Source organism: Sorex araneus, chromosome 2 (assembly GCF_027595985.1).
Source record: "Sorex araneus isolate mSorAra2 chromosome 2, mSorAra2.pri, whole genome shotgun sequence".
NCBI classification, from domain to species: Eukaryota; Metazoa; Chordata; class Mammalia; order Eulipotyphla; family Soricidae; genus Sorex; species Sorex araneus.
This window is the reverse complement of record NC_073303.1, coordinates 197506588-197519886: the sequence shown is the minus strand read 5'-3', so window position 1 is coordinate 197519886 and position 13299 is coordinate 197506588. Positions and strand designations below refer to the sequence as shown.

General features: G+C 57.6%; 1 protein-coding gene across 5 annotated transcripts in view; it reads right to left on the bottom strand.

Annotated features, from left to right (window-relative positions):
• The window catches only part of ITSN1 (intersectin 1), a 214279-nt gene that overhangs the window by 53228 nt on the left and 147752 nt on the right, over positions 1 to 13299 (bottom strand). For 4 of the 5 annotated variants that reach the window (XM_055125812.1, XM_055125811.1, XM_055125810.1 and 1 more), the window contains 5 exons: positions 11618 to 11784; positions 7346 to 7391; positions 6045 to 6166; positions 3896 to 4013; positions 2326 to 2517 (listed from right to left, as the gene is read on the bottom strand). In XM_055125812.1, coding sequence (XP_054981787.1) covers positions 2326 to 2517; positions 3896 to 4013; positions 6045 to 6166; positions 7346 to 7391; positions 11618 to 11784 — 645 coding nt within the window. Of the gene's footprint in view, positions 1 to 263; positions 1803 to 2325; positions 2518 to 3895; positions 4014 to 6044; positions 6167 to 7345; positions 7392 to 11617; positions 11785 to 13299 lie in introns of those variants that run through there. The other variant, XM_055125814.1, reaches the window with a different exon arrangement.

Sequence of the window (13299 nt, the reverse complement as noted above, 5' to 3'; positions counted from 1 at the left end):
AGTCACACCACACAACTGACAATGTATGACGCCTGATGCAACCCCCGCCCCCGGCTAGACAGGGAGGTCGTTCTGGTCTTGAATCCAGAGATGCTGACTAGGGTGTAGGAGGGGGGTGGGGGTGGGGGTGGGGGTGGCGGGGCGAGAGGCAGGGGCAGTTCCGAGGCCGGGGTAGGTTCGGTACTACCCAGGGCATCCGCAACCAAGAGACGTGACGAGCACGGTTCGGCTCCAACACCAGGCACACACGAGACACGTTTCCGTCTGACTTTTATATGAAGAATTTAATTGTCTATACACGGAACTAATTCCAGAGGGTGTATTACAGTTGTTAAAGCCGCGGGCTCGTATATTTATAGTATTTTACATTCATATCCGTGAAAATACTGACGCGCCCCCTTGGGTGGGGGCCCCCCGGGAGCCCCGCACCGGCTCTGCAGGGAGCAACGGCCACACTTCAGGGAACTACAGGCTCCAAAGTCGTTAGTAACAGTCGGCGGGTGGGGGGCGGGGGCTGTGTGCCCACCACCCCTCCTCCCCGCACCCCTGCTGGCTGGGCTGTCCATGGTGGTTCTGTTTGTGGGCTTGAAAGTTTCCCCGACTAGCGTTTAAAAAAGACAAATGTGGCGTCGCTACCGTACATCTAAACACAGACTCGGACCTTAGTTCCATTTCATATTAATCTGTAGAAGTTCCACAGTCTAGGTTTTTTTTTTAAAAAAAAAAATGTAAACATTGGAATTAATTGCAGGGAGCCTTCTATACATTCTTTCTTGTCCAGAGAATTAACTTGTTCAAAAAAAAAAAAAAAGAGAGGGTTGTTCCATGAGTTGTAAGCTCGACGGGTGACATCTGGCCTGGACCCCACTCCCCTCCCCTGCCCGGCTCCCCCCCACCCCACTCGGAAGACACCAACTCCACCAGATAAATCTGAGACACACAGGTGCTGTCCCCGGAAGGGGAAGGACGCGATTCATCAAATCAGCGCCTGGGACGGGCTTGCGGTTCCGGCCGTGAGGCGGGGTGGCCGCGGTTCCCATGTACAGGACGAATCGTGACATGCTCCACAAAGTACAGCGGGTACAGACAAACACGCACAACGCCACGTGCGGCTCCGGCCGGCTCCTCCTTAGGACAGACCCCGCGCGGCCCCGCCGGACCAACCACACACATCAGTGGGGACGGGGCACCCAGCGGGCAAGTCTCAGATTTATAGACATTTGGAACATTTTTTTTTTTTCGTTTCGTTTCTTTCTTTCTTTCTTTTTTTTTTTTTTAATAGCACATGCAGCATTCCTCGGTAGTGGGTCTTTTTGCAAAACCAAAAAGCAGCCAAGAGTCAGTGGTGGCCGGCGGGCGGGCGGGTTTTTGTTTTGTTTCATTCAAGGGCTAAGGCAGCCTCTATTTTTAAGATTGCTTCCCCGTGCCTAAGGAAAGCACAGCCCGCCCGGGTACCGAGGGGAGGGGGGTGGGATAGGGGCGCAATGTCCGCCGGAGTCAACCAGGAAAGCCACCAAAGGACCCACTACCCAGCGTTTCTGGTTTTTTTTTTTTTTGCAACTGGATTGTTTGCTGGCTTCTGTGTCTGCAGGAATGACTCAACATTGCCATGGCATGCAGCTAAGGTCAAGTGAGGTCACTGCTTGGCAGTGGGTCTTCTGCTCAGAAGGCAGGAGGGGCCCGTGCTGGCAGCCGCAGTCAAGGCTGCATCTCCCATCATCCCTCTGGGCAGTGACATGGGACAGTGGGGTCTCTTTGAGGACTTTCAAGCCTGAGAGGGGGGGATGGACAACATATGATTCCTAGAAAAAGGAGGAAAACAACACATAAGCAAAAAACAAAAACAATGAGCCAAATTCAAGCTAGGAAAATGAAGTCAGGCATGTTGACAGCGTGGAGCCAAAATGATTATTATTTTTTTTTCCAAAGGGGAAAAAAAACAAAAGGAAAAACGAAAAACAAAAACAAAACACAAAAAACAAAAAAAAAAAAGAAAGAAAAAGAACAAGAAAAAAAGGGGGTTGGAGGGAGAAAAAGAAGGAAAGGGGGAGGCGGGCGGGGAGGGAGGGGGGGTGGGGGTCATGCCACAGAAGGAGTGGAAGGAGAGGGGAGTCGCCCCCCAAGCTACGAGGTCGCGCATGGAACTGAAGGTCTTCAAAGAGACAGTGGGCAGCGGGGGGCGGGGTGGGGGTGCCCGGGCGGGGGGGCGGGGGGGGCACAGCGAGGGTCTCGCCGGTGGGTCTGCGGGGCCGCGCGGCTGCACGTCTGACAGTCGGAGCCCGGGGGCGGGGGGCAGGGGGCCCGAGGGGGCCGCCGGGCACTTACATTGCTGGCTGGGGTCCGTGTCCGTGGTCAGCTTCACGTAGTTGGACGGGAAGAGGCCCACGTGGCCGTTGGCCTCGCCCTTCCACCAGTCGGGGTCCTCCTTGTTGAGGACGGTGATGAGCTGCCCCTTGCTGAAGGCCAGCTCGTCGTCGTTCTGCGCCGTGTAGTCGTACATGCCGATCACCTGGCACACTGCGGGAGACGGCCGCGTGAGCCTGGCCGCCCCCCCCCCCCCGCCCCCGAGTGCCGCCCGCCTCCTCCTCTCCCTGCTCTGCTCCGTGCCAGAGGGCGGCAGCGGATCCGGGGGTCCCGACGAGAACCCGGATCCTCCGAACCCCCCTTTATATTTTGGGGAGCCATGCCCCGGCAGTGCTCAGGGGTCACTCACGGTGGGACTCCGGGAGGACCTGAGGCCATGTTGGGGGAAGGAACTGGGGTCAGCTGCGTGCAGCCAGGCGGGTGTCTCAATGCCTGAAATCTGTCCCCTCCCCCCTTTTTAAAGGGGACGAGGGTTAGTATCAGATTAGTACCAAGTGGGGAGGGGTCAGGTGGCGGCTCATCCTGCCCCGCTTTCTCCTCCACTGTCTGTCCTTGCGACTCCCATCTCCTTCCTGTTTCTTCTCATTTTTTGCTTTTTTGGGTCACACCCGACGATGCTCAGGGGTTACTCCTGGCTCATGCACTCAGGAATCACTCCTGATGGTGGTTGGGGGACCCTATGGGATGCTGGGAATCGAACCCGGGTAGAACACATGCAAGGCAAATGCCCTCCCGGCTGCGCTATCGCTCCAGCCCCTCCTTCCTGTCTCTTTCCTTACGTTCCCTCTGGCTGAGGGGGTCTCCCTGCTCACGTCCTCTGTCTCTGGCCCTGACGGGGCTCTCGATCTCCCCCCGCCCCCGTCCCTGCACCCCGATTCTCCAGCTGACAGGCTCTTTTCCGCAAACGGTGGCTGCAGCTTCCTACCCCTGCCCCCCGGGCCGGGAAAGGCTGGCTGATCACCCGCCCAGACCCCAGCCCTCTGCCCACCTGGCTGCAGCCCCCAGCCAGGAGAGCCGGTGGGGGGGAGGGGCGACAGGAAGGAGCCTCCCAATTCGCCAGACTCCCTCCTTCCTTCCCAGCATGCATCTGGTTTCACCGGAATGGTGGCAAGTCCTGGAGTGAGCTGTTGCCGCATAGTGGCGGCTTGAAGACCCCCCCCAAGCAGGACTCTGCTTCCCAGACCCCCCGTGCCCATCTCAAACATCACGGAAGCATCCCATGTGGGCGCTGTGATCAGAAAGTCGCCCTGCTGGAGCTGCGAGCCCTCCAGGTCTGTCAGTCCTGAGCCCTTTGGCACACAGGGGGCCAGGGGGAAGCCCTCTGTTCCCTGCCAGTGTCAAAGCCCCCACCCCCCACCCGGCCCGTTCAGGCCTCACCCCTACCCCAGTTTAAACAGACGGAAGGAAACCAAGAGAAAAGTCTGGCTTGAAGGTCTCAGCGTTCAAAGCCCCTTGGGGGGCCAGTTCCGGCCAGGGTTCTGCTGGGCCCGGCCCTGTCCAACCCCGGCCCCGGCCCCAGCGGGGCGCTCACCTGCCGGGGACGCTGCGGGCTTGGGCAGATCTGTGGGGGTGATTTTGCTGGTCCCGGGGCTTAGGAGTTTGACGTAGTTGGCCGGGAACCAGCCGATCTGGCGCTTCTTCCCCCGTGCCTGGTGGGACAGGAAGGGCGGGAAGGTTGGAAAGGTAGGTTGGCGCCCTTGCCCCGCCATGAAGCTCCCGCAATGCAGGGGGCTCCGGGGGAGAGAGCCCCAGCAGGGCTAGGACGATCGAACGTGTGGGCCTAGCTGCCTGGGGGACGGGGGGACAGCCGGGACTCTGCTGAGCCAAGACGAGGTCGGCCTTCGGGATGAGTGAAGCAGAGCCACCCAAGTGCGAACCCCGAGCCAAGGGGTGGTTGGTGGCAGGGGCGAGGTGAGCCGCCCGCCAGGCGCGCTGCTTCCAAAGGTGCCTGTAGCCACCTTTGCCCTGGCTGCTCTTGGCAACTTCACTTCCAACTGGTTCCACGCCAGGTGCGGCTGCCCGGCCAGGGGTGAAGGGAAAGGGCGGGCGAGCAGGCTGCTCAGGGAGGGGCCGTGACCACCCACTGCCGCAGGTCATCCATTCACCCATTGGAGGAGATGCCCATGGCGCCATCTAGCCAGGCCGCACCACAATGAAAGCATCCACACATGGGCACATGTGTCACACGCATGCACGGGCACATGGACACTCACGGGTATACATAGGGGACACACATGCACATGAACCGACACACATGAACATGCAAAAGTGGACATGCCTGGGCGCACACACACACAAACAGGTACGCAGAGGTGCACACAATGTGTGCACATGCAGACATGCACACACCCCTGCAAACATATGTACACACACGAATGCACACACATGCAGATATGCACACAGACACATGTGCACACACGCACACATACGCACATGCACAAACATGCACACACGCATGCACTTACGTGCACACACATACACAAATATGTGCATACACAGCACAGTCAGAAACAAGGCCCTGTGAGGAAACAGCTGCAGGCAGCAGACACAGGTCTCCCCTTCAGGAACATTCTAGCTCTGACCTGGACGGGGGCCTGGAGCTCGCTGGGGAGCCTCAGCACGGCCGCTCCTGCCTGCCCCGCTTCTCACTGACTTGCAGTTCCCATTTCTGGAGCTGCGGGGGCCGGGACCCAGTGCCCGTGGGACTGGGGGGGACCTGCCCCGTGCTGGCACTGCTGTCCCTGCCCCCTGGCTGGCTGGTGCCTCGCCGGGTCTCCGAGGGCACGGACACCCGGGGGCTGGTCAGCCACACTCCTGAGGGACAGTGTCTGGCCCCAGCCCAGCACGGAGAGCAGCAGGGACTGACGCTGAGAGACGGGGCCCACGCAGGGCAGCAAGGACCAAGCTCAGGAGTGACATGGGCACCAGGGTGGCATTTGCCCCGCCAGTGAGGCACGGGGCAAGGGGGCCAACAGGCCTGCAGAGGCCCTCGTTCTCTAGGGGCGAAACCCCGACTGAGAGGACAGAGGGGACGCGGCCGACAGGGGGCGCCCTCTCTCCAGAGCAGGACCTGCTGTCCACTGTCCCAGTCACACCCGCTCCCTCCCACTGGGCCCTCACAGGCTGCGTGGCTGGGGGTGGACACCCCCCCCGGGGACTTCCACGCTGGCCAAGAAACAAGCATTTCCTCCCGGGCCTCCCCCGCTCTTGATATCTGAACTGTGACCCATGCAGTCGGTCACCACGGCGGGATCCTCCCTGCAGAGCAAAGCTGGGTCCAGCAAAATGGGCTGCGGCTCCAAACACAAGCACACAGACACACAGACAACACACAAGGTGACGCACGCCCACACTACACATACCCACACGGATGACGCGTGCCCACGGACACACGCTCACACAGGCAATGCACGTTCACACACTCACAGACACAACACATGCTCAGACAGACAACACATGCTCACACAGGCACAGACCAACACAGACACACACTCAAGAGACCACGCCTACTCACACAACAGGCACACACGTTCACACACAACCACACAGGTGCACACACACCCACACCTCCACATGACAGCATGTAGCTGCGGCATTAGAAATGAGTTAACACCCTTTCGGGCCACCCGTGTGTGTCCCTCCCTGTGTGGCCTCTCCCCCCAGGACCCCAGCAGGCGCACCTGCAGCTCCCCCTCCCACCAGCCGCCGGGGTTCTTCCTGCGGATCAGGATCAGCTGCCCGGGGGCCAGCGTCAGCTGCTCGGGGCCGGTGGCCGCATAGGAAGCAATGACCTGGGCGATCTCTGCAAGACAGGACAAGACAAGGGCCGTCATGGGCTGGGGCGTCGTGGGCTCGGGGAGGGGGGGGGCCGTGGGTGTCAGAAGGGCTGTGGGGTCTGCGGGGCTGTGCCGGAGTCATGGGCCGGGAGTCACGCCTGTGTGCGGCCGCTTCTCCCAGCAAGAGGGGCGCCCGGCGAGGGGGCATGAGGCCACAGCGGCACTAGGGACCGTCACCGGGTCACCTCCCCGCTGTATGAGAAACCCGGGGACAGTGTCAGCAGAGCCACAGGACAGACACGGGTGGGACAGATTTTCCGGCAGCCCAGGCCGGGCATGAGGACAAAACCCCTGAACGGACCCTGGTGTGTCCGGAGGGACAGGACTGCTCTTGGAATCTTCTAGAAGCAATACAGGCCAAAGTGTTCTACTTCCTCCAAAATCCTTTTAAAGAAGGGGGAGGATGGAGGGAGGGAGGAGGCGGGGAGGGAGAGGCTAGGAGGGAGGGAGGGAGGGAGGGAGGGAAGGATGAAAGGACAGACCTCCCTTCTTTTACTTCCTTTATGAATGCTCAGGGCTTACTCCTGGCTCTGTGCTCAGGGCTCACGCCTGTCCCTGTGGGTCTCAGGGACGGAACCGGGACCGGCGGCGCACTGGGCAAGCACCTTCACTCCCGTCTCAGAGCCGGGGGCAGCAGGGAGGCTCTGGCCGGGAGCAGCTGTTCCTCCCCAGCCCGCTCACGTCCAGCTCCACACCCCAAGTCTCCGGTCCGGAGACCAAATGGCCTGCACCGCCCACTGCTGCTTCACGCATGCCCCCTGCCTCACCCCGCCAGCACTGGCCAGTGCCCCCCTATAGCCCTCCAGGTCCAGTGTTCCCTCCTGTAAGGCTCCAGAGCACTGTGGGGGCCCCAGCCCCCCAAGTAACAGCTCATCACGGGGCTTCTCCTGAGAAGGCCGAGATGAGATTCAGGGCCGGATTCCTGTGCCCCAGGGGACAGGGAGGGGGGGAGAGGGGACACACACACACACACACACACACACACACACACACACAAGCCAGGGGTCCCGAGGGGGAGGAGGCTTTCTGAACCTTCCCCGTGAGCCTGCTGGAAAGCCCCCCTCCCCCCGCCCCGTCTGCGCTCGGGCTCCCACTGTTCCCGGGGACCCAGAGAAAGGACGCCCAGGGAAGGCTGAGACACTTACCCGGCTTCTTCCCCAAACTCCCGGCTTTCCCGGAGGTCCCGGCACCCTTCAAAGAGAGCAGAAGGTCGCATTTGCACAGGGCAGCGTGTAGCCCGGGCAGCTTTGAAACACAGAGCAGGAAACGCCAAGGGTCCTGCCCAAAGCCCCTGCACTCGGGCTCATTCTCGGGGCGCGCGTACGCCCTAGCACACATCCCACTTGCTCCTCTCCACGTCTCTTCACCTATTTCCTCTCGGGAGCAGCCCGGCTTGTCTCCTGAACACGTTACTTCTCTCTTTTCTGCCCCTCACATCTGTCTGAGTCAAGTCTCAATAAAAACGATCTTGCTCCACCAAACAAACAAACAAAAAAAAAAACACAAGAACCCAGCCACAAAGCACACAGCCCCGCCCCAGCCCTGACACCCCCTCGGCTCGTTCTGGGGGGACACGCAGCTTCCTGATGCTCTGTGGTAGATGGTAGACAGTGGGGGGAGGGGGTGGGAAATGGGTTTCTTTTGGTGGGGGGCGGTCACATGGGTCGTGCTTGACTCCTGGCGGAGCTTGGAGGACTATATGGGGGCTGGGGACTGAATTCTGGGCTGGCCACGCGCAGGGCAAGCACTCTGCCCACCGGACTATCGCTCTGGCCCCAGCCAATGTTCCTCCGCCGGCCCCGTCCCAGAGGCTCATAGATAAATCTCAAAAGAGAGCAACAACCTGCAGAGATGCTTCTGGAGCCAAAAGCCATCCTCCAGTTAAAAATTTCACTCCAGCTGCATCACCCCATCCAAAATGTTAGAACTCCTGGAGTGACGTCTCGAACTCCGCACCGAGACGGAGTGTACGGGAGCAGCACACCACACCCGGTGGCGTGAAAAGTGGAAGGCAACTGAGCTCTCGGCTAAGAAAATACCAACACACAAGACTCCACGTGTAACAACATGTTAGTAATCTCTCCTACGAGGGCTTCGTGGCTCCAGGGTGAGATACAACAATCCTCACACTCTTTTCTTCTAAGGAAACCCTTTTTCTGATTATTTTTAGCAAATTGTTCATAACAAGCACAATACAAAATAAATTATTTAGGGCCTGCTACTGGGGCAGGCTCGGGTGGCGGTTGGGAATCCTGGCAGTAATGGTGGTGGGAAGGTGTAACGGTGGTGGGATTGGTGCGGGAATACTGAATGCAACAAATCATCATAGACAACTTTATAAAAAAATGAAATAAAATAGGGGCTGGAGCGGTAGCACAGCGGGGAGGGAGTTTGCCTTGCATGCGGCCGACCCGGGTTCGATTCCCAGCATCCCATATGGTCCCCTGAGCACCGCCAGGGGTGATTCCTGAGTGCAGAGTCAGGAGTAACCCCTGAGCATTGCCAGGTGTGACGCAAAAAGCAAAAAGATAAATAAATAAATAAATAAATAAAATAAAATAAAATAAAAAAGTAAAAACTTTTTTTTTTTTTTTTACAAAGTTTAGCAAGCAGTGAAGGGCTCTGGGAGACGCCAGGGGGCGGAGGGCTGACTGGGGCCCTATGGCAAGTCATGTAGGTGGTCAGCAACTTTGCTGGACCCAAGCCCAGATTCAATCCATTCACGCTCCGCTCCATTGGTTTTAGGGCCACTTGGGTTCTCATTCCTCCACGCTGGAGAAAAGAGCATTTAAATGTCACTTTAAATACTGACATTTCGCTTGCAAGCCTATGCGCGCTCTCTCTCTCTCTCTCTCTCTCTCTCTCTCTCTCTCTCTCTCTCTCTCTCTCTCTCTCTCTCTCCTTTATGAGTCACACCCGGTGGGGCTCAGGGACTACTCCCAGCTCTGTGCTGGAGGGGTGTGTGTGTGTGTGTGTGTGTGTGTGTGTGTGTGTGTGTGTGTGTGTGTGTGTGTGTGTGTGTGTGTGTGGCGGGGGTCCTCAGGACCAAACCCGGGGCCTCCTGCACGCAAGGCCTGTGTTTCTGTGCTGGGGGCAGCTCCTAGCCTCAAAGCACATTTCGCTCTCCAGCCTGATGGTCCCTCCTTAGCTGTGGAACCTTTTCTTCCTAAACTGAGTGTTGCCAAAAAAAAAAAATTCTCTGGGCTCTGAATTCTTTTCTTGGAGACTCATGGAATTTTAAACGGCTGAGTAAGCCGACAGGACTCTCTGGCAGGGCCAGGCCGTCTTCTGTCATTCCAAAGTGCTTGATGCCGAATTAATTTCCAGCCACCCAGAGTCCCCAGTTTGCAGTAAATTAAGAGTTCCCATTAAGGCGAAACTAAAAGGCCTATTAACTGGTGAGCGTCACTGGAAGCGCAGTCACCACCCATGCCCGCTCCCCCTCGGGCTCCGCTGACTGAAATTCCATCACCCTCTGCCAGGGAAAGTGCGAGCTCTGAGCTGGCCCCTCGGTGCTGGTTTTAACAAAAGCTGAGCTAGGGACAGTCCCCCTCCACCCTGCTGGCCTCACAGGCAGCCAGACAGAACAAAGGCCTCCGGGCGGGAGGGCCCTTCCCAGCCCGGGCTGGGGGGGACCCTGTGTGTTCCACAAAGAACAAAGCGGTGGTGCCCGAGGGACAGGCTCCGGGGACCCCCTCCCCAGGGCTGGCTGAGCTAGACAGGGCTCGGGAGGCGGCTGGAATCTGCCCTGCCAACGCAGCGCCCGGCGAGGCAGGGGGGGTTGGGAAGTTGGCAGCTTTATTTCCCCCACCCGCCCTCCACCCCAGAGGAGGGAGAGGTGTCTTTCAGAGATTTCTCTCTGTTCTTCGGTGACGGTGGATGCGGTTTGTTTGAGAAGTGCTCAAAACTCTTGAGCACTGCTAACTCCTCTGGGGCTAAGGATCTAAGGCTGGAGTCAGGAAATGGCCTGAGGATTTAACTTTCCCTTTAAAGAGGGGAGACCAAGACAGCTGGAAATGATCGCTCTGGATGAGAACTGCAGGCTGGAAGTAGGTAAAGGAGCAAACATGGAAACCTCTCAGTACCTGGTACCTGTACTGCAAAAGAGGGAGGGAGAGAGGGAGGGAGGGAAAAAGAGAGGGGGGGAGAGAGAGAGAGAGAGAGAGAGAGAGAGAGAGAGAGAGAGAGAGAGAGAGGAGTGCCTGCAATAGAGGAACACTGGGATGGGGGGAGTATGGCGGGAGGGAAACTGGGGACACTGGGGATGAGAAATGTGCACTGGTGGAGGGACGGGTGCTGGAACATTGTATGATTGAAACCTGATCATGAATAGCCTTATAACTGTGTAACTCACGGTGACTCAAGTAAAAATAATTTTTGATTAAATAAATAAAAATAGTGAAATCATCAAAAAAAGAAAAAAGAAAATAGATGCGTTTCCTGGAAAAAAAAATAATAATAATAAAGGGAGGGAGCCATGATGAAATTTCCTCTACCCCACTGACATTTTTCTCTCAAAAAATGTATGATTGGGGCTGGAGCGATAGCACAGCGGGTAGGGCATTTGCCTTGCAAGTGGCCGACCTGGGTTCGAATCCCAGAATCCCATATGGTCCCCTGAGCACCGCAAGGGGTAAAACCTGAGCACAGAGCCAGGAGTGACCCCTGTGCATCGCCGGATGTGACCCAAAGAGCCAAAAAAAGAAAAAAAGCATAATTTACTAAAATAGAACGCAAGGAATGGCAGATCCAAAAAAACCAGAGGGGGTCAGAGAGATAGTGAGTGGGGCTGACCCTGGGCCCTGCCACTCTGCTACTAGGACCCACCAATGAGCGCCAGGCTGGCTGCCGGGGGCCCGCCAGGCACGACGTCTGCTAAGATGCTGGCATTTGACGTGCTGACGCCAGCGTGCCCCACCGCCGGTGACTCCAACCTGAACGAGGTTTGATGGACACAAGCTGCTGGTGCTGGTCTGGCACCAGCGTGTCATGCTTAAGTCTGTCTGACACCCTGGCCACGCCACAGGGACGCAGCAGTATACAGCTGAGAAAGCAGACCTGGGACATTTGGGACATTCATTTTCAGAGCCGGAGGTCACTCCCACAGGACAGAACTCCGCCCCTGCCCGTCCCCCAAGGAACATTCTGGAAACCCTCCCCCCATCGCCGAGATTCTGGGGCTGGTGTGACCTAGAGACTTTTGCTTCCAGGGCACGGTACCGTGCTGAACTGTTCTTTGTGGAGATTGGGTGGGGCCCATCCCCCTCACCCCACCCATCCACCGGTGACCGAGGACCCAGAGAGCGAACCCGCATCAGAATGTGGCAGCCGCACCCTGGACGGGACGCTCGGCCAATGCCAGCCCACCCAAGCGTGCGCCCTGGCGCTCACTGATGCCCCAGTGGGCGCGCACTCACCTCGGCGTCCTTAAGCCTCACATAGTTAGAAGGGAAGACTCCGGTCTTGGCGCCCACCGCTCCTGTCCACCAGTCACCGTCCTTCTTGGTGACCAGAATCACGTCCCCTTGCTGAAAGGTTAAATCGCCTTGCTCAGAACTCTCGTAAGTGTACATGGCAATAAACTCTGGTGGGGAGAGATATCGAGATACGGAGAGAGCTTGATTGTTTCCAGAGATCCCAGACCGCGTTCGCAGAAGCAGGTTTACGAAATCGGAGCCACCCAGGAGGAGAGGCGGGCACGCAGCTGCCCGGGCACGGGGGACCCGGCCAGAGGCACCCCAAACCACCTGGATGGCCAGCAACGCTCAGACACGTGGGAAGCCTGTGATGCAGCCAATGATCTTGCCCTGGGCTTCAGCTTGGCCACCCTGACTTGTATCGAAAAGGTGCTGGGCGCTGGCTTAGATTTACACCAGCAGGGGCTGGAGTAATAGTACAGCAGGTAAGGCATTTGCCTTGCATGTGGTCGACCCAGGTTCGATCCCCAGCATCCCATATGGTCCCCTGAGCACCGCCAGGAGTGATTCCTGAGTGCAGAGCCAGGAGTAACCCCTGAGCATGGCCAGGTGTGACCCAAAAAGCAAAAAAAAAAAAAAAAAAAAAAGATTTACACCAGCCACCAGCAGCTGGGCGGGCAGTGCGCATACATCATATGGCAAGGACGAGCGTTTCACTTGTGGTACAAGGCACAGTGTGTCAGAGTTAAGTCCTGTCCGTCTTTTCTTTTTTTTCTTTTTTTTGGTTTTTGGGTCAAACCCGGCGATGCACAGGGCCACTCCTGGCTCCCCACTCAGGAATTACCCCTGGCGGTGCTCAGGGGACCATACGAGACGCCGGGACTCGAACCCGGGTCGGCCGCGTGCAAGGCAAACGCCCTACCCGCTGTGCTATCGCTCCAGCCCCCTGTCCGTCTTTTCTATACGAAACCTTTCCCCATGGTTCATAACTGATGTTCTTTGGTGTCCTATGCACGGATGGTAGAGCTGGTAGAACACAAAGTGAAACCAAACATTTTTCACTAAAAATAAAAAGGGCAAAAATTAATTCAATTAACAGGGCAAGGGCCCATTAGGGCCCAAGAGGAAATAGTACAGCAGGTGGGGCACTTGCCTTGCACACAGCCAACCCAGGTTCAATTGCTAGCACCATATAGGTTCCCCAGAGCCTGCCAGGAGTGCTCCCTGAGCACAGAGCCAGGAGTAAGCCCTGAGCACTGCTGGGTATGGCCAACCCCCCGCCACGCCCCCAAAGGGTGGGACACCGGCTTGGCCTTGGGTGGATGAAGGAAGATAGTGGTTGATTTCACAGCAGGAAGCATGGAGACCTATTAGCACTCTGCCCAGACCCATCCTGACAGCCGCCTCGGTTAACAGGTGGGGCTCTTCCCGCCTCGAACACTCGGGAAGGGGCTGCCTCCAGTGGGAATTTTCCCTCATCACCAACAGCTGGTTTTGCTGGGCCTTAACTCACTCTCAGAGATCACCATGAGCCACAAATAAAAAAGATCTACAGAGATATGTTTCTGGTTTCCACGTTTCCCCGCACCCCCGTCCAATGAATCCTGCATGTCTGCTTGTACTTTTTCAAAAAGCAGAGGGGGAGGGGGAGGCTGGAGCAATAGCACAGCGGGTAGGGCGTT